At 49.4% G+C, this 21077-nt stretch overlaps 1 protein-coding gene across 1 annotated transcript; it reads right to left on the minus strand.

Annotated features, from left to right (window-relative positions):
- Positions 1-630: 630 nt before the first annotated feature.
- Positions 631-4339, minus strand: PGLYRP1 (peptidoglycan recognition protein 1). The gene is made up of 3 exons (XM_054588484.1): positions 4050-4339; positions 1410-1528; positions 631-809 (listed from the first exon to the last, which is right to left on the minus strand). Exons 1-3 carry the CDS (start codon positions 4337-4339, stop codon positions 631-633), a joined length of 588 nt encoding a protein of 195 aa, XP_054444459.1.
- Between the last annotated feature and the right edge of the window lie 16738 nt (positions 4340-21077).

The raw sequence follows: 21077 nt of genomic DNA on the forward strand, positions 1-21077 counted from the left end.
TTGCAGGCCGGGAGGGAGGGTCTGTGCATTTTGTAAATAAACATTTGCCTTTAGGATCCCTCAGCTTATGACTGAAGGGTAGGGGTGGTGGGGGGAGACATGAGGACTGGAGGGAGGTGTCCTCGGGACTGGTGTGCATTTCTGGGCATATCTGTGACTGGGGGGCAGATTGGGGGTCAGACATAGAGAAGCCTTACAGTGTCTAAAGCAGTGAAAGCTGGGGACCTGCGGGGCCGTAGTGGACAGCCCAGCCCCGGAGGGGTCCAAGCAGAGGTTCTGCCCAGGCTGTGTGTGGCTGTGTGGTGGGGAGGGGTGTCTCAGCATGGATCGCTGCCCGGGAGCGCCCCCACGAGCTGCTGCCAGCGACTCCTGGGCTGGCCTGGGGCTGATTCCTGCACTCGGACACGAGACCTCTGGGCTCTGGGCTGTGCTGTTGCTTTGGAGCTGGCATTTCTGGGGTCTTGGTTCAGGGTTGGGGCCTCTGGGTTCTGAACACCAGTGAGGACAGTACTGGGAGGTCGGGATGGGAGGTGCGAGGCAGGACACATGAGCACAGTTTGAGTGGCACCTTTATTGGAGGGGGAGGCCATCGGTTTTGACCGGGGGTGAGGGGGGAGTGGAGATAGGGCCTCACGACTTGTAATGCGGCCACTTCTGGATGATTTCATAGAGCTGGTCGCCTGGAGAGAGGGTCCGCTGCAAATCCCGGTGTCCTTTGACCTTGTACTTGGGGAGCAGAGCTCCGCGAGCCACTCCGCAACCTATCAGGCTCTTGGCTGCCCGGATGGCCCGGGGCGGGGGTGCCCGCTCTGCGGGGGCGGGGGGGCGGGGACCAGAGGCAGCAGTTAGGCTGGGGCTTCCTTAGGGGGCGGGGGCAGTGGCAGCGTGGGGAGTGGTTCCAGCTGGCCCTCTAGGACCCGGGACAGGAAGTCATCTGCCTCTCCCTAGCAGTGACTTAACCCCTCTGAGCCTCAGGCTTTCCTCATCTGTGAAAGGAGAGAGTGAAGGCACCTGCCACAGGGCCACGGGGCCATAAAATGAGCTACTTCATGTGAGGCCCACAGAACGGTGCCCTGCACAGCTGGTGCTGGGGGGCCTGATCCCCGCGCATGCCCCCTCTGTCCCCGGGCCTTGGGTCCCGCCCACAGCGATGCTATTCCCGAGCACTTCTTAGATGCCATGGACTGACTGGCCTAAGAACCTAGACAGAGTTCCTAGTCCTCATCTGAACCACGTGGTTGAAAATGGTCATTATCCAAAAAGGAGGAACTGAGGCTCAGAAAAGCAAAGTCCCCTGTCCAGGGTCACAGAGCCCGTGGGTGGCGGAGCCTCTTAACAGCCACACGCCGTGCTGTGCCAGCCCCAGGCCCAGTGCCAGCCCCGTCCTGACTGGCTGAACAGCCACTCACCCATGTAGTTGCCCATGAAGCTGATTCCAATGGTGTAGGGGTTCCAGCGACTGGTGTGGGCGCCCGTGTAGTTCCAGCCCCGGCCCTCATATACCAGCCCGTCTTCTCCGATCAGGAAGCTGCATTGGGGGTGAGGGAGGTTGGTGAATGAGGGAGGGCTTCCTGGAGGAGGACCCCTCCCCCTCCTCCACTTGCCCTGCCCCTGTTCTTGCCACTCACACACAACTTCCCCCACACCCTCCTCCTTCCTCAGCAATAATGACGGCGGCCCCTGAAAGGCCAAGGCCGGGTGTGCACCTTTTTTCATCCTCACAGCAGCCCACGAGTCACTCGTGCCCCCTGTTCTGTAGACAGAGAGGTGCAGGCACCTGCCCGTGGTCACACAGGCGGGCAGAGCCCGGTCCTCCCCCAGGTCCTTGAGACTCCCACCCCCGGGATCGATCCCTTGCCCTCTCCTGCCTCCCTGAAGGGCTTGCCAAGCGCTTGATCCGCTGAGGACTCCCATGCAGCCAGTCACCCGTGGCAGGCGCCGGTGGCCTCCCCGCTAGAAGCCGAGGAAGCAGGCTTAGAAAGCGGGGTGATTTGCCCCAGCCCACGCCCCAGAGGCCCCTGCCTCTGAAACCACAGAGAAGCTCAAATGCCCTCACCCCAGCCTGCAGCCTGCTTCCTGCTTCCTGCCAGGGGTCCCCTTGGGCATCAGGATCAGGGACCGAAGGGCTGGGGCCATATTCAGACATGCACCCTCTGCCCCAGTATCTGCCCCTTTGAGATGTCCGATCCTGGCAGGTCCTTAACACTCATTTCACACGTATTGGTTGAGCGAGATGGACCTGACACGTTGGAATCAACTAGATGGACATCTTTGGAGAAACGTGTTGCCTCAGCCCCGTGGCTCGCTGGTTGCCAGCGATGCACAGCATGTTTAAACTTGTGGATCTGAGGTCCTGAATTTGCCACTTAGGAAGCCAAACTCTCAGCATCTGGCTCCAAAGAGACTAGAAATACAGTGACCCCCAGGACTGGGCCAGTTATGTCCCTGCTGTGTCCCCAGCACCTGGCACAGATGGGTGCTCCTTGTGTATTTGTTAAATGGGAACAGCTAGTTTAAACCTCAGCTGCCACCGCCAGATGGGTGCAGTCAGGAGCCCCATTTTATAGGGGAAGACCTGAGGCCCCGAGAGAGCGTGGTGTGACAAGGAAGGAGGATTCAGGACATTTGAACCAGACTCTGAGTCCTGAAATCGAAGGAACAGACTGCAGTCTGCTCTTCTGTAAGGTGACTTAGGCCGCAGGTGGTGGAGCCAAGCTCAGGTCTTTGTAACATCACAGAGACACTTAGGATGGGAACACTCGGAAGCCAAACCGTGACATTGGAACCTTCAGATTGTAAACTCGAACTGGGAGAGCTGGGGGATACCCTTAGAAGCTTCTAGAATTCTCTGAGTGAGGTTCCCAGGCTCCCTGGCCTTACCACAGCCTCCCCAACCCCAAGCCTTCTAAGGGAACCTGCATTTCCAGTGAGGCGATCCTGCTGCTCACAGACATCTGAGAACCTGTGGGGGTCGAATGTTGCCTTGTGCTGGACTCCAGGCTGCTACCCCTGGGAAGGGAGCTGGCGGGCATGGGCCCCCGAGGCAGAGCTGATCAGTCCCCACCCTGCTTCTGCCCTTGTGCCCTAGAGTCCAGCTCCCCAGGCAGCCAGAGGGAGCGCCTTATACCTAAGGCTCACAGCCCTCCCTTGGCTCCTGCCTTCCTCAGAACCAGTCCTCGCAGCCTCCCCTGGTTCCTCCCATCCCTCCCAACCCGCCCTCCCTGGTCGTGCGCTCCTCCCTGCTCCCGTCCTGCCCTGCCCGTGCCCTGACCAGCTCATCCCTCACAGCCTTCACCCCGCGGTGTCCCTGGCTCACCACACTTCCTCAGTTCCCTGTCCCAGAGCCACCAGAACGATGGCATTGCCCAACCCTGCCCTTCAAAAGGTGCCTGTGAGGGCCGGGTTTCCGCTTCTGAGGTTGCCCTTCGCCAATCTCATCCATCGCTTCCATCCGCATCCATCGGAACTCAGTGTGCTGACTTTTTTCTCCCCGCTGGTCTTTACATCCTATGAGGCCAGGTTCCCACTGTTCATGGCTGTGTCCCCATCCCAGCATCCAGCAGGTGGCCCAGCACCTAACAGGTGCCTCATGGCAATAGTCTAGGACTCCGGCTCCGACCACATACATGCCAGGCAGGGTCCTGAGTGCTTTGCGCTCCTGGGTCTAATGACCAGGTGGACGGTAATCCCGGGCGGCAGAGGAGGAAGCTGAGAGGGGGTGACTGCCTGGCCCGGAGCTCAGGCAGCCAGGAGCAGAGCTGGGAACTGCTCCCCGCGCCCCGCTTCCCCCCCCTCCCCCCCACGCTTAACCGGCCTGGTCGCTGCCTCCTAACAAAGGCACCAGACACTTGCATGTGTTGGTAAAGTCTGTTGCCTCTTCCAGGGAGCAGACTGGGACGCCCGCCCTTTCCCGCCTCCTAGCACTTCCGCGGCCTGCACGCGCCCGGCCCTCCGTGGTGACTCTGGGAGAAAAGAAGAGACCGCGGTGGCGGCTCTGGGACCGGTCGGTCCCTGCCGTCCCCCAGGCCGCACGCCCGCCCCGCACTCACTTGTAGGCCACATCGCAGTAGTCCAGCTTCTGCTTGTGGTAGTACTGCACGTTCTGCACCTGCTGCCGGCACGACGCCGCCGTGTCGCAGTGGCTGCCCGCCGTGTGCGACACCACCACGTAACGCACCGGCAGTTTCAGTTCCTCGGTGCAGTCGGAGGCCAGGGCGTTCCACTCTCTCCGGGGCACGATGGGCCCGCAGCACGTCTCGTCGTCTTCCTCCGCTCCGAGCCCGGGGAGGGCGAGGAGGGCGAGGAGGGCCCAGGCGACCGGCGCGCCCCGTCGGGTCATGGTGGGCAGGGCGCGCAGGGTTGGCTACGAGTGTGGGGCTCGTCCCGCCGCCTTTATATCCTGGGGGCTAAGGGCGGGGGGTGTGGTGGGGTTGCGGAAAACCTTGCTTCACACTCTGGGGGGATTTCCTTAGCAGGTTACAGGGGACCCCAGGCTCTGCTTCCCTTTCTGGCCGGGCTGCACCAGGATGCCGTGTGGTTGGGTCTAAGGGAAGTGGGGAAGGGGAACCCATGAAAAAGCCAAGGGACCCCTCTCCCCACTGGGCCCTGTGAGGGCGTGGGCCGGGGAGGGGCGCCCAGGTCCCCGGGCGCCTTGCGCTGTGGTTCCTGGAAGGCGCGGCCCGGATGGTCGCCACCGTTGAGCCCCACCGGGAACTGAACACCAGGAAGAGGCCCAGGGCCTCTTCCTTGTTCCAACAGGGAATGAGGTAACAACCACCCCCATTTTTTAGCCACTTCCCCCCAGCCCAAGCCCAATGCCATTTAACCCTTTCAGCAAACCACAGAGGTGGATGTTGAGAAGCCAGTTTCGCAGTTGAGTAAAGTGAGGCTGAGAGAAGGGAAGTCATGTTGCTGAGACACAGCCCATAGGAGAGCCCGGCGGCCCAGAAGCCGGATTCAGAGCCGGTGGCCTGTGTTTGAATTCTGGCCACATTCCAGTGCTTGGGCCCAGGCAAATGACCTAACCTTTCCGTGCCTCAGTTTCCCCCACCTGCAAAATGGGGATGATAATGAATAATAGGATCAATGTGAGATGAGATGAGTGGACAGGGTTGAACCCCTAGAAGACACATGACTCAGTGCTGCACAAGCACCACTGGGACTCGGATTCAAATCGGCCCCTGGTAGTAATCAACGTGCTTTCCGCGGGTGCCACTAGCGGCTGCGTTCTGCATCCGGGGGACTCTGAGGTCCGGAGAGGAAGGATCCTTTGCCCAGCGCCACTCAGCAGCTTGGACTCACCTGCTGGGGCAGAAGGCTCTCCTGGGGCCCCAGCGCTGCCCGGGCCCCCTTTCCACGTCCTCCTGGAGCACGTGGTGAGGTGCCGGCGTGCGCTCCCTGGTTTGCTCTTCCTCCTGTTCTGCTACTTTTGTGGATTAAAAAAGACAAAAGGGTTAGGGCACGGGGTGAAAGAGCTGAAGGGACTAAGGAACACTTATTGGTAGTCACAAAACAGTCCCGGGAACAGAAGTAAAGCCTAGGAAACATAGTTAATATTATGATAACGACATATGGTATCAGTTGGTGTACTGGAACCATTGAGGGGAACACTATGTAAAACATGTGATTGTCTAACCACTAAGCCCTACACCCCAAACCAACATGTAATAAAATGAAACAAAAATAAAGCACCATGAAATAGAAAAAAGACAAAAATCACATGTGAGCTGTAACAAGTCGAACTGATGCAAAATGTTAATCACCTGTGTCCCACTTCTCCAGCTCCGCCCACCTGAGGTCGCCAGTGAGAACAGTGTGGCATGTATTCTTCCAGCATATTTTCCATGCTCAGGTCGATGATGCTTGTGCCCACGATACCATCCAATGGCGCACTAGGCATCTCTAAGCACTGTTCGTGAATTATCTCAGCATATGCTCCCAGCAGGTTTGTGAGATAGATTTTATGATTAGCTCCCTTTTAGAGCTACGGAAACAAGCCCAGAGAGGTTATCTCCCCGTGGGCAAAGGAAGACGATGGTGGTACCAGGGTTTAGCCACAGGCCTCCTAGCTCCAGAGATTGGTTTTAAACCATATGTGCAAATACCTGCTAACAGAGAAGGACATATATTACAAAATCAAAACCATGCATATCACTTTGCCTTTTGTCACTTAGTATTTCACGTGCATCTCTCCGGCTCAGTACATCTAATTTGTTGTATATAATACTTGCATAATATGATCTAGGTTCACCATTTTGACAGTCTTTTTGAGGCTTTCCAGTCCTCTCCGCCCCAGTGCTGCACAGAATGTTACCAGACATATAGCCCTACACACTGACACACTGACACACTTATGCATTATAAATAGAGACTGTAGGTCAAAGACTCACATATGTAATAGATATGACTAGATTGTTTTCCCCGAAAGACTGTTAACAATTCATGTTTCTACCAGTAATGTAACGGAGCCCTCATTCACCCCAGAAGTGGGTATTAGCACTAATTAAAGGTATGGGTAGAAAGCGATCTATCTTTGTAACTTTAATTGGCATTTTTATGACCACTCAGGAGAATGAGTGTTTTTCTATGTTTGCTGGCCACTTGGATTTACTAGTTGGATCTGTCTTTTGTCAATTGCCTGTTCATCTCCATTGCCCATCTTTATTTTTTTTAAATCTTCGACTGAGGATATGTTTACTGATTTTTTTTTTTGAGAGAGAGAGACAGAAATGTCAATGCAAGACAGAAATGTCAATTGGTTGCCTCATGTACACACCCCAATTGGGGATTGAGCCCGCGATCTTTTTGGTGCATGAAATGACACTCCAACCAACTGACCCAACCAGCCAGGGCTCCATTGCCCATTTTAAAAATAAATTGGGGTGTTTGCCATTCTGTTATCAATTTGCAAAATGAAGAAAAGAATGCCATAACTGGTATTGCTGAGTTTGTGGGTGTGCATGTTTTGTGTCTCAGTTCCTTTTAAAAGCACTAAAGAATAACATGCATGTAGAAAAAGTATTCAAATGTGTTTTTTAATAGAACACATTTATAGAGCTAAGAGAATTAACAGAGTGAAGAGCTCTATTGATTTTTATACCATGAACACACCCATGTATCCAGTACCCAGATCAGGAGAGAGGGCTACATTTAAAATATTAGTAAATATTGCCAAAACCATTCCAAAAAAGTTTTAGCATTTCCTTCCCCCAGCAATGTGATGAGTTTTAAAATGCTTTATCAACCCAGAGAATGGTATATCAGCAGTGTTTTATTTGCATTTTCTTGAACATAAGAGAAATGATTGTCTTTTTCCATATGTATGACTGCACCCATCTTCTGTGAACTGTCTGTTCATCTTTTAAAATCATTTTCTTGGTGCATCGTTGAATATAGGGAATATTAACACTGTCTGTTTAATGTGCTGCAAACCTTTTTTTCCAAGTCTATTTAAAAATCTAGTTTTTTTCTGTTATGGTTTCTATGTTTCCTATAATGCCTTAAGAAAATCTTTCCACACTAAGATTATAAAACTTTGTCTATTTAAAAAAATATATTGTTGTCTTGTATTTTACTTTTAGATCTTTACCATGGCTAGCATGTACTGTGTAAGTGTACATAATTGGTGTGAGGTAGGGGTTTACTTTGTCTTCAAATGGCTGGTCATTTGTCCCAGCACCATCTATTCAATAGTTAGACCTGGTTTTAAACTTTAGCTCTACCACTTATTAGCTGGATGCCCTTGGGCAATTGGACAGCATTTGACATAACTGACCACTTCCTTTTTCTTGAAATACTCACTTCCCTGAGCTTCTGTGTCATAAGACAGTCTTGATTTTCCTTCTGCTTCTCTGGTTGGTCTTTTGTCCTCCCTTTCAGGCTCATTCTTCCCTCCTTGACTGTTGTACTTTTTCTGCCAGCTGATCTTGTCTAGATAATGGCTTCACCCATCACTGAAATGCAGATAATTTTCAGATTTTGATGTCCAGCCCAGAGCTTTCAACTGAATTCTGGATCTGTGTGTCTACCGCTTACTCAGAGTCTCCACGTGGATGCCCCACAGGCACTTCGAATGCAAGAGTCCCCAAATGGCTCATGATTTGTGCTTCCAAAATGAATTCTCTTTCGTGAGTCCTTGTCAGAGGGAACGGTAGGATCATCTTCCCGTTACAAATGCCTTACATCTGAGCACCTACCGTGACCAACCTCTATTCTCTCCTCTCTTGTTTCCTGTACCCAGAATGAATCCCAGCACCTAGTAGGTGCTCTATAAATACCAAATGGTTGAATGAATATTCAATTCACCCCTAAGTTATGTTGCTGTTACGTCATAAATATCTTACACATTAGACCTCTCCCATCTCTTCCTACCATCTTCACCCTGGTTCAGTCACCATCTCCTGACACCTGGAACTTGCTCCCACCTGCTCAGTGACCTCCTAGCATGCACCCTGGCCAGTGAGGCCTAAGCCCAGATCTGATCAGGTCTCTCCTGAAGGTCACCCTCAAAAATGGGTCTTTTGTGTGTGTGTGTGTGTGGCTTCTCATGACTCTTAGGAATGGCCCCAAGCTCCGACCACGGCCACCCCCACAGACTGCCTCCTCCCCGCCTCACCCTGCTCACGCTCACTCCCCGACTCCCCCAGCCGCCCTGCCCTTCTTGCTGCCCTGGAAGATGCTTTGACTCTCCTGCCCCCCAGGGGACTTTTTACACACGGTGCACAAGTTTTACATAGAGGAATCTTGCGAAACTCAAGACCTTTGTACCTTAGCTTTAAGATCGCAAGACCCTTAGCTAGTCTTTTGTAAATATTTGCACAGCAGATTCCTTAATGATACTACTAATATAATCATTAGCTAGGTAGGGTGAGTTTCCACTTGTTAGAATTTTATCTAGTCTGTATCTTGTCAGCCCAAAATTGCAGCATGCCCTTGTGAGCATTTATTGAAATATTAATCAATGGGTAATTGTTCCATTGCCTTTAATCTTGGTATTTTTCTAATAGGAAATTAAATTAGAGTCACTCCTTGTATGCTTTAGGAAGTTAAATTTTAAAATAGTTAACTCATCTAATTCCTTTATTTAGTCTTGTTATAATTAACTCAGCCAGTATAAAAACTCACCAGAGTCCCTTGCAGTTAGCAAAGAATACTTGTTTTCTTGTTGCATCAACAAACAGAAATGAGATTAAAAGGTGATTATAGTGAGGACAAGTTTAAAATGCAGTGCAGAATTTTCATTTGTTTTCTTGATGTCCCCAAGCCTGGAATGTGCAGCCTCCTCACTTCCATCATCTCAATTGTCACCTACTGTTCCTTTGGTGTCTCCTCTGAGGAGGTGACAAATATCTCTATTTGCTTTCCCCACATGGTTTCCACTCCTTCTTTGTATTCATCATAACTGTAGTTATTAAATTACCTGTACATTTTTTTAAATTAATTTCTGCCTCATGTGTTGTACAGTGAGGTCTATAAGGAGGGTCATGGTGTACTTTATTGTCCAAACCACGACACTTAAGAGTAAAGGACAGGGCTATGAACTCTGCTGGGCCAACAGGTGTACGTGGACTGTCCCAGAGAATCCAGGATGTCTCCCTGTTTGAGGATAAAGAGGGGGCCCTGCCAGTGGGGTTCAGTTGGTTAGAGTGCCATCCTAGACACTGAAGGGATGCAGGTTCCGTTCCCAGTCAGGACACGTGTCTGGGTTTCTGGTTCAGTTCCTGGTCAGGGCCCATATCGAGGGCAACCGATCGACATTTCTCTCACATCGATGTTTCTCTACCCCGCTTCCTCTCTCTCTAAAATCAATGAAAAAATGTCCTCTGGTGAGGATAAAAAAAAGAGGTAAAGATGAAGAAGGGGTTATTATTTTTCCCTTTCCCTCATCATGATACCGCTAGTTCCTAGCACGTAGTTGGTGATGAATACATGGCAATATCCTAAACTCAGCGACCCTTAGGTTCTCCACCAGCAATGTAGGCTTAACAACAGCCAGTCCCACAAAGGGCCGTTGTAAGCTTCACGCTGCCCCTCATATATGTGAACCTCTTGCTAAATAGGTAACAGTTATAATCAAGCCAACAGCTGCTAAACAAAATATGATTTACCCTCCTCACAAAAACAGCTGCAAAAAAGCAAAGCAGAAAGATATGTGCAAAGCAACAGTCCACACCAAATAATTGTGAATACAGCAATTTCAAAACGGATTTCCTTTTCCACCTGAGACTCTGGTTCACTCTAGGGAGCCGGGTAGCAGGAGGGGAGCAGGCAGGCTTCTACATTTACTGACTCAGTCCTTCTTTTGGTAACTTGGGAAACTCGTGTCATAAATACCCATCTTCCCTTCCTTTCTACTGGGGGAGGGGACTGCTCCCCTTTCGCTCCTGCCCCCGCCCTCCCCCAGCACTTCTCCCGGAGCCTCCTGCGACGCCTGGGCTAACGCGGGGCCCCGGTTCACAGGCTGCTCCCGGCCTGCGGACCGCAGGCGACGCCCAGTCAGTTCCTCGGCGGGAGCGGAGGCGGGAAACTCCGCGGGAGCTCGCACGCCTTGTAATTCTTCTGCGCAGGAACGTGGGGGCTCCTGGAGAGCTGCCCCCTGGCTGCCGACTCGCAGCCCGCCCCTCTTCTGCAAATCCTCTGCCTCATCCTACCGCGGGGCCTCCTGCGCAGCCCCTCGCTGGCCCCAGATCTGTCCACCACCCCTGGGACAGGGGCCCCCTCGGGTTCAGGGGTGCATGCCTGACCCCCTCGCATCACTGACTCAGGGAAGGGGCCCACGCAGGCTCTGGGGCCCACGCAGGCTCTGGAAGGGGGGTCAGGGCTGCCGTTCAGAGAAACCTGGGGTCCTGAGGTCCCAGAGCATGTCCAGAGCAAGGGACCCATATTGCTTTTGGGGGTCCCTTGTCCTGCGGGGAGAGACGCAGGCCTGAGGCTACGGGCTGGACAGATGCTACTTCCGTCCCAGATAACTTACTGAACCCTCCTGTGCGCCCCACCAACCCGCTGTGGGTGCTGGGGGTTTAGCTGTGGACAAAACAGAAGTCCCTGCACCCACATTCTAGGGGGGAAGACAGGAAGTAAATAAAGAACATAATACCTACTAAAGAAAGATACACTGCGTGGCACAGGGGTGACCCGATTAGCATGGCGCCTGGCAGGAAACAGGTGGCCAAGGAGCGGGTCGCTGTGACCTTGGGATCGGCCCCTGTGCGGGGGAAGGGCCCTTCCGCACCAGAGGGCGGGCGGTGGTTTGCTCCGAGCCATCGGGGTATGAAGGGATGAGAGCCCAGCGCTTTCTGTTGATGCGGAAGATCACTCAGCATTTCAGTCTCTCAGATCTGAGTCTACAACACAATTAGCTAGAGTTGGGGCGGGGCGGAGGGGAGGTGGGGAGAGAGTGAGGGAGAGCGCGGTTCAGGCGGAGGGATCAGGGAGCAAAGGCCTGGGCGGAGCAGCGCGGGCAGCGCGGGGAACTGTAAGAAGCTTGGCGTTGCTGGCGTGCGAAGGCCCAGGGCAGGGGGCGGCCAGGTCTGCAGAGTTGCTGGCGCCTCCCTGGCGCACCGGGCATCTGGGCTTCGTGCTGTGGGCACGGGGGAGCCAGGGAAGAGCCTATGCGGAAGGGAGCGACGTGAGCCACTTTGCATCTTCGAGAGATCGTTCCGGGGAACAGAGGGAGGGGAAGTGGGAGATGGACACCCTAGGAGGGCGCCTGTAACCGTGACCATGAACGCTTCTGGAAGCCGGTTTTCAACCAGGAGGGAAGCCACGGTTAGTGTGGTCACTGCGGAGGCAGAGAAGATGCAGAAAGAAACCAAGTCTGTGACCCCGTCGCTGAGCCGCTGGAGGCGCCTCGCCCAAGGTCGGTCCTCTCACCGAGTTCTCCTGCCCTTTGACCCTTCGTAAATTAGATCGATTCTTACTATTTTCGTCTTTCAACCTCCCAATGGATAAGGACTGTTGTGTTTACTGTGTCTTTGAAAGGTTGTGTCATATAAAGGTTGCGAAAAGCTTAAAAAGTCCCCCCAAAGATATCCACGTTCTAATCCCTGGAACCCGCGGATGTTCACTTTACGTAGCTAAACACTGGCGCCGCCACCGCCGCCATCCCCCAAGAGAGTCTTTGCAGATGTGATGAAGGTAAGGATCTTGAGATGGGGAGGTTATCCTAGGTTAGCCAGGTGGACCCTAAGTGCCATCATACGTGTCCTTGTAAGAGGGAAGCAGAGGGACATGTGACTACAGGCTGGTGAGAAGGTGATGCGAAGATGGAGGCAGAGGTTGAAGCGACGCCATTGCAGGCCCAAGATCCCGGCATCCACCAGGAGCTGGAAGAGGCTTGGAACGAACTCTCCCCACGGCCCTCAGCGAGGGCTTGGCCCTGCCGGCAGCTCGGTCTTGGACTTCTGGCCTTCAGAACTGTACATTTCTGTTGTTTTAAACCACCAAGTTTCTGCTAATTACATTAAAATACTGCAAGCTTAAGACTAAAAATCAAAAAAGAAAATAAGTCCACTACATGTAGCTTGCAAGTGACATAATTTAAATATATAATTTTTTAAAAAAGATTTTATTTATTTATTTTTAGAGAGGATGAAGGGAGGGAGAAAGAGGGAGAGTAACATCAATGTGTGTGGTTGCCTCTCGCACGCCCCCTACTGGGGACCTGGCCTGCAACCCAGGCATGTGCCCTGACTGGGAACGAACTGGTGACCCTTTGGTTCACAGGCTGGCACTCAATCCACTGAGCCACACCAGCCAGGGCTAAATATATAATTTTTTATATGGTGTGAGGTAAGAGTCCAACGTTATTCTTTTGCATGTGGCTACCAATTGTCTAGTCCCATTTGTGGAAGAGACCTATTATTTTCCCATTGAATGATATTGCCTTATCAAAATCAATTGGCTACAGATGTATGGGTTTATTTCTGGACTCTCAAATCTATTTCATTGGTCTCTATGTCTATCTTTACACCAGTACCATGCTGTTTTGATTACTCACCATTCTTGCTTCTTCCTTTAAAAAATAAAGCTCAGCATTCAAGTTCAACAAGGACTCATATGATCTTTACACAAGAAACAAATGTAATATATTCTGGGATCCAAATAACCAAAAAGTATATAGGCTAAACCTGAAGTTATATTGACATTAAGTATAATAGAAACTTATCACTGGAAGCAATTCTGTATTTATTTTATCTAATAAAAGTAAGTTTTGAAATCAGGATGTTTAAGCTCTCCAACTTTGGTCTTGTTTTTCAAGATTGTTTTGTCTTTTGGGGGTATCTTGCAATTCCATATGAAATTTAGAATCAGCTTGTCAATTTCTGCAAAGGGTGTTCGTATTTGGATAGGGATTATATTGAATCTGTAGGTCACTTTGAGGAATATTGTCTTCCAATCCATGAACACGGCTTTCATGTCTTTCAACAATGTTTTGTACTTTTCAGTGTATTGTTCTTTTTTTCTTTATTGATTCTACAAAGAGGTGAAAGGAGGGAGAAAGAGAGGGAGAGAAACATTGATCAGTTGTCTCCTGCATGCGCCCTGACTGGGGACCGAACCTGCAACCCAGGCATATGCCTTGACCGGGAACTGAACCAGTGACCTTTCGGTTTGCAGGATGACACCCAACCAACTGAGCCACACTGGCCAGGGCTTTGGTGTATTATTCTTCCACACCTTTGTTAAATTTATTTCCATGTTTATTCTTCATGATGCTATTATAAATGGAATTGTTTTCTTAATTTGATTTTAGAATTCTTCATCACTAGTGAGAGAAATACAACTGATTTTTGCATGTTGATCTTGTATCCTTCAACTTTGTTGAGTTCTTTAATTAGGTCTAATAGTTTGTGGATTTTTAAAGGATCTGCTATCTGTGAGATTTTGTCATCTGCAAACAGAGATAGTTTTACTTCATCCAGTTGGGATGCCTTTTATTTCTGGTGCTCGCCTAGCTCCTCTGGCCTGGACTTCCTGCACAGTGTCGAACAGCAACCTCGCACTGCCGAGGGGGCTGGAAATCCAGGTTCCCTTCTTGGGGACGAGGCTCCGACACCATCCTGGTGGTGGAGTTGAGACTCCTCCTTCCAGCCTGGCTACCGCCTGGTGAGTCCCAGCTCTTCATCTTTTGCTGAAGTGGGTGGGGGTGGTTTCACAGTTTTGTTTTTGCTGTTGGGTCGGAGGAGAGACGTTATTATTGTCTAAACACTTTCTGCCTTGCTAGTCTGCGCCTCTGCTAATCTTGTGGAGCATTGGAAAAAATCGGCATCTGTTGGTGTTTCCGAGTTGGGGCTCCTTCAGCTCTGAGTCTGGGATGTGTAAAGCGAGAAGAAGCGAGACGACGGAGCGCGGGCTCAAGCAGAGGCGAGACGGCGAACAGGGGCGCTCGGCCGCAGGCGCGCCGGGCAGCGGGCGGTGCGCGCGTCGAGCTGCCGGCCTGGCCGCCCCAAGCACGTTCCCGCCTGGGGCAGCCCCGGCCCTTCAGGGCTCCAGGGCGGCAGCCCGGGCCAAGTGGTGACGGTGACACAGCGACAGAGGCAGCAGTTGTGGCAGCAGTAGCGGCCACAGTGTCTACAGCCAAGGGAGAGAGGAGCGGCCTTCCCTAGGGCAGCGCTGGGCCCCGATGGGAGGCGGCCCGCCCGCCCATCCCTGGAGCCCACCCGTGACGCTTCCACGCGAGTACTAGCTCTTCGGCGCGCGGGCAGGACCGGGACTGTTGGCGCCCAGGCAGAGCTCCGCGCCAGTGACTGCTGCAAAGGAACAGCACGCACAGGGCTCCCTGTTCTGGGAGGAGAGTGGACAAGCTCAGCCCTGCTTTTCCATAAACACATGCATATTTCTCCCAGGTACATAAATATCTGAAAATTATATGTAAACAAACATAAAAGAAACTGAAAAATGGAGGGAAGAGGCCAACTGGGGCGGGGACTCGGAACCTCAGGGAGAAGCAGGTGGCGTGGTGTCGGGGGCCCCAAAGGAGAAAACGTCCCGGACGCGCCAGCAATCCGTCGGCACTTGAAGCAGCCGGAGAGAGCACGGCTTTAAAGGGAAAGATTATCACCAAGACGGTACAGACGTCAGAGTTCGCGGCCTGGGGTTCTAAAGCGGCTGTCTGCTTGGAGATGCTCCCACAAGCAGTTGTTCAGGAAACGCCCGAAACAAATGAAAACAATAGACAGTCTCAGCAAAAAAACAGAAGATATAAAGATGGATGAAATGGGCATTTTAGAACTCAAAAATACAATGACTGAAAGGAAAACGTGGGACTAGAGCAAAAGATCTAACGTATATGTCATTGATGTCCCAGGAAGAGAGGAGGAGGGCGGGACTGAAAAAAATATTCAAATAAACAATGGGTGAAAATTCCCCCGCTTTGGGAAAACATACAAACTTAGGCATTCAAGAAAGTGTATGAAATCCATACAGGATAACCTCAAAGGAATCCAATCAAGATACATGATACTCAAAGTTCTGACAACTGAAGACAGAAAATGTTTTAAAAGCAGCAAGAGAGAATAAAACACCTTACCTATAAGGGAAAAGCAATTCGAGTGTCAGCAGATTTCTCATCAGAAACCGCTGAGCTCAGAAGAAAGGGAGCCCAGTATCTTTCAATCACCGAAAGAAAAAAAAAAAAAGAGTCAATCCAGGATCGTATATCCATCAAAAACATTCCTCAGAAATGAAGGGGGAAATCAAGACATTCTAGATGAAGGAAATCAAAGAGAATTTGTTTTCTGCAGATTCACCCTAAAAGAATGGCTATGAAACAGAAAGGAAATGATAAAAGAAGAAATCCTAAAACATGAGAAAGGAAGAAAGAACACCACAAAGAATTGACATATGGGTAAGTTATTTTTTAATCATATGTTATTAACTATGCTACTACAGTTGTTCTGGTTTTTCTTTCCCCCTTTGCCCCCCTCCGCCCAGCGCCCCCCACTCCCTCAGGCCGTCCCCCCACCATTGTTCACGTCCACGGGTCATGGTGTAAGTTCTTGGCTGCTCCATTTCCTGTCCTGTCCTTTACATGCCCACGGCTGTTCTGTACCTGTTTGTACTTCTCAGTCCCCTCACCGCTTCGCCCGCTCCCCTACCCCCCCTCGCATCTGGCAACCACGAGAACGCTCTCTGTATCCATGATCCTGTCTCTGTTCTTCTTGTTTGTTTAGTTCATTTTTTAGATTCGATTGTTGATAAGTATGTATTTATTGCCATTTTACTGTTCATAGTTTTGATCTTAAAATAAGTCCCTTTAACATTTCCTATAATAGTGGTTTGGTGATGATGGACTCCTTTAGTTTTTTCTTGTCTGGAAGCTCTTCATTTGCCTTTTAATTCTAAATGATGGCTTTGTGGGTAGAGCAATCTTGGCTGTAGGTCCTGGCTTTTCATGACTTTGAATATTTCTTGCGAGTCCCTTCTAGCCTGCAAGGTTTCTTTTGAGGAATCAGCTGACAGTCTTATGGGCAACTCTAGGCAACTAACTGCTTTTCTCTTGCTGCTTTTAAGATTCTCTCTTTATCTTTAACCTTTGGCATTTTAATTATGATGTGTCTTGGAGTGGGCCTCTTTGCATCCATCTTGTTTGGGGCTCTCCCTGCTTCCTGGGCTTGCATGTCTATTTCCTTCACCAAATTAGGGAAGTTTTCTTTCATTATCTTTCAAACAGATTTCCAATTTCTTGCTCTTTCTCTTCTCCTTCTGGCACCTCTATGATCAGAATGTTGAACCTCTTGAAGTTGTCCCAGAGGCTGCTTATACGGTGCTTGTGTTTTTGGATTCTTTTTTTCTTCTTGTTGTTTTGATTGGTTGCTTTTTGCTTCCTTATGTTTCATATCATTGATTTGAATCTCAGCTTTATTCACTCTACTGTTGTTTTCCTGTAATTGTTCTTTACTTCAATTAGTGTATCCTTCATTTCTGATTGGATCTTTTTTATGCTACTGGAGTCCTCACGAAGTTCCTTGAGCATCCTTATAAAGTGTTTTGAACTCTGCATTGGATAGATTGCTTATCTCTATTTTGTTTAGTTCTTTTTCTGGAGTTTTGATCTGTTCTTTCATTTGGGCCATGTTTCTTTGTCTCCTCATCTTGGCAGCCTCCCTGTGTTTGTTTCTATGTATTAGGTAGAGCTTCTATGACCCCCTGCCTTGGCAGCATGGCCTAATGTAGTAGGTGTCCTGTGGGGTCCAGTGGCAAAGCCTCCCCTATCACCCAAGCTGGGTACTCGAGGTGCACCCTTTGTGTGGGATGAGTATACCCTCCACTTGTAATTGAAGCTTGATTGCTGTTGGCAGGTCAATGGGAGGGATTTACCCAGGCCAGTCAGTTGCAAGGACTGGCTGTGACCACTGACCGCCAACCTCCACCCTCCGTGGAGGACCAGCTGTGCAGGGGCAGGGCGGTGGTGCTCCGACATGGTCTGTAGCTGCCCACTGGGTGCGCTGGCCCTGGGGTTTCCCATGTGGTACAGGACAAGGTCGGCCCCACCCTGTGTGTTGCCCAGGGCCGCCCTGCCTGAGCTATAGAGCAATCTGAATGGCTGCTACTTATGCTGCGCTTGGAGATCCCCAGGTGAAGCCAAGCCCTGACCCTGGGCTGGCTGCTGCTAGTGATAGGCCTGGGTCCACTTAGCAAGAGGTATTGGGCTGGGGCCTGGCCGGGGGCAGGGGTGGGAGGGTGGGAGGGCGGTGAGGCAAGCTGTTGCTTGTTTGAAAAGATTTAGGAAGTTGTGAAGATTGAGCCAAGACAAGCCATTCACATGGAAAAACTACTGTTGACAGCTGTAAATTGGGTGGGAAAGAGCCTCAGGGGATTTCCAGGGTGGGGCAAACAGTGTGAGCCAGGTCCATGGGGTCTCATATAGGGCACCTGCTTGTGAGCTCCATGGATCTGCCTGCCTTTCCGTCTGAGAGAAAGCGCCTCCCGCTCTCGCCTCGGTGCCGGCCACAGCAGCTCCTCCTCCTGGGCCGCTGTGCCTTCAGGCTGCTGCCCTGGCGCTGGAGCTCAGAGGGGGTGCGTCTGAGTAAGTTCATGTGTGGGTTCTTTAAGAGGAACTGCTTGGGACTCCAGAAGTTTCTCCCACTTACTCAATCCGTGCTGGTTTTTACAGCCAGAAGTTATGGGGATTTCTCTTCCCGGCACTGGAACCCTGGGTTGGGGGGCCTGGTGTGGGGCTGGAACTCCTTGCTCCTGAGGTATCCCTCCTGAATTTTTATCCACCACATGTGTATGTGGGGCCAGCCTGTTCTGTGTCTCTGCCTCTCTTACCCAGTCTGGATGGATGTGGTTTCTTTAATTTTGTAGTTGTCAGTCTTCCATTCAACTCAACCTCTGCAGGTTCTGAGTGATGGTTTAATATTTAGAACTAATTTATCAGAAATTTACTGCAATGTTCTCAGAGATTATAAACTACTCTTAAGAGCTGTGTAACAGTTGCATTATGAGAAAGCGAATTCCAAAAATTAAAAGCTATCACAATTATTTGTGATTTTGCATTTTTATGTAAACTGAAAATAGTTGTTAACATATAAATTTTAATTAGGCAATAACTTTGGCCTTCTCTCATTGGTGTTTCTGAGTTGCTGGCTTTTTCAGTTGCACCTCTTTGATAGACCTAGGGCATAGTATGCTAGGTGAAATAAGTCAGACAGAAAGACAAATCTCGGGAAATTTTTAGCTTAAAAATAAAATGCTAGAAATAAGTCAGTAAAATTTCAGCAGTTGTGTGCTTTCTGTTTTCAGTTTATAGAAATTTTAAAGGTTAAGAAGTGATATTTATTGAGAAAAAGGCAGTTCGGTTGGCCTTGCTGCTGGGCTGTATATATGTGTTTGAGCCTTTCCATACAAGTATATGTATGCACATTTTTATCACCAATTAACTCACATTAAAGTCATAATGCAATTAACTAAAAATTACCTACAAAAAACCAGGATGCACTCTTGCATAAAGCAAAGTGTAATAAATAAACCTTTAAATTTATAATGGAGCAAGTTAGAGCTCAAATTTAATGAAACATTAGGAACTATTTCCTCCCCTAAGTCTTCCTGTTCTCATCTGTAAACGCATGTTAATTAACGTGTAATCTATCTATTAAGACTGGACTACATCATCTGTATATTGTATTGTGTGTTCACCAGCCCATATCGAGCCTCCTTCCACACCACCTGTCCCCCCTTACCCTCTTCTGCCTCCCCCGCCCCCTTTTCTCCAGCAGTCACGCAACCGCCGTCTGTCTACGAGTTTTGTCCTTAATCCCTTTCCGTTTCGCACCCAGCCCTCCCACCGCCCTCCCCTCGACAGCTGTCAATCTGATCTCTGTATCTACGAGTCTGTTTATTTTGTTTGTGAGGTTATTGTGTTCATTACATTCCACGCATAAGCAAAAATCATCTATAGTTTTATTTCTTTATCTTTTAAATTTTCAAAGCTACACTTTATCGATTTATATGCTATTGAAAGTAGCATGAGCAAGCGGAAAGAACATGGATTTTGGGGATTCTGGTTCAGCCATTCCCTAGCTTTCAACTTTGGTCAAAATACTCAACCTTTTTTTTTTTTTTTTTTAAATTTTAAAACATTTTTTTAAAAATTGTCATTCAAGTACACCTGTCTCCATTTTCCCGCCCCCACTTCCCCCCGCCCCACCCACCCCCACCTCCCACCCTCAATCCTTCCCCTCTTTCGCTTTGTCCATGTGTCCTTCATGTCTGTCCCTTGATGACCCTTCCCCTTCTTTCCCCCCTTATACCCCTTCCACTTCCTCTCTGGGTGCTGTCAGTTTCTCCTCTATTTTGATGTCTCTGTTTATATTTTGCTCACTTGTTTGTTTTGTTGATGAGGTTCCACATATAGGTGAGATCATATGGTGTTTGTCTTTCAACACCTGGCTTATTTCATAACGCTCTCTAGTTCCATCTATGCTGTTGAGGAGGGTAGGAGCTCCTTCTTTCTTTCTGCTGTGTAGTAGTCCATTGTGTAAATGTACCATAGTCTTTTTTTCTAAAATATTTTATTTATTTACTTTTAGACAGAGGAGAAGGGAGGGAGGAAGGGAGAGAAACATCAATGTGTGGTTGCCTCTCATGCGCCCCCTACTGGGGACCTGGCCTGCAATCCAGGCATGTGCCCTGACTGGGAATCGAACCAGTGACCCTTTGGTTCACATGCAGGTGCTCAATCCTCTGAGCCACACCAGCCAGGGCAGTACCATACTTTTTGATCCACTCATTTACCGGTGGGCATTTAGGCTGTTTCCAGCACTTGGCTGTTATAAATCGTGCTGCTATGAACATTGGGGTGCATAGGTTCTTTTGAATTGGTGTTTTGGGATTCTTAGGGTATAATCCCAGCAGTGGAATTGCCAGGTCAAAAGGCAGTTCCATTTTTAGTTTTTTGAGGAAATTCCATATTATTTTTCGCAGTGGCTGCACCAGGCTGCATGCCCACCAACAGGTATAATTTTTTTTTTATAAGCAGAAAACAATTTTATTTCTATCAAATTAAAAAGTATGAATAATCTACAAGCAAGATGATAAAAACAATCAGTAAGACAATTAACAGTTGGAAGGGCATTTGCAGATTAGGTTTAGGTACTTGAATTCAGCATATATATGCAAATCAAGAGAGTCTACAACTTCCACATGAAGAGGAGGCACTGACTCATCGTAAACACACGACTTCTGGGAAAGTGGAGCTGACATTTCATGTGACAGTAAACCAGAGAGACAAGCTGTCATTAGGTTAGAGAACCAACAGGTATAATTTTATTAACCAATGTCAGCCCAAAAAATTCAATAAAAAAGGCTCCGATACATACATATGTACAAAAATTGTTTGGAATCCAGAGAAAAAAAGAAATAAAATGAAATCTACTGCCACTTTCTCTGGTTAAGGCTGGACTGTCTAAGTCAAGTATTAAGTGTACCACTATTTATCTAGTAAATTGGATACAAGTATTCAAGGATATGTAAAAAATGGCTATTAAATATACAAAAAAAGTGTGTGGGAGGTAGGGATTAACTACAGATTTTGTAGAAGCTTGGACTAGTGTGATGGTCTTCAAATGGGAGGC

This window comes from Pteronotus mesoamericanus, unplaced genomic scaffold, assembly GCF_021234165.1.
Source record: "Pteronotus mesoamericanus isolate MK-2021 breed Mesoamerican mustached bat unplaced genomic scaffold, CSHL_Meso_final scaffold_137, whole genome shotgun sequence".
Taxonomy (NCBI): Eukaryota; Metazoa; Chordata; class Mammalia; order Chiroptera; family Mormoopidae; genus Pteronotus; species Pteronotus mesoamericanus.

Bases quoted from the DNA above. Each gene is read 5' to 3' on its own strand.
- PGLYRP1 (XM_054588484.1), bottom strand. From the start codon at position 4,339: ATGACCCGACGGGGCGCGCCGGTCGCCTGGGCCCTCCTCGCCCTCCTC. The intron at 1,529-4,049 runs GTGAGTGCGGGG...CCCCCAATGCAG, and splicing joins TACTGCGATGTGGCCTACAA to CTTCCTGATCGGAGAAGACG. The intron at 810-1,409 runs GTGAGTGGCTGT...CCGCCCCCGCAG, and splicing joins CTTCATGGGCAACTACATGG to AGCGGGCACCCCCGCCCCGG.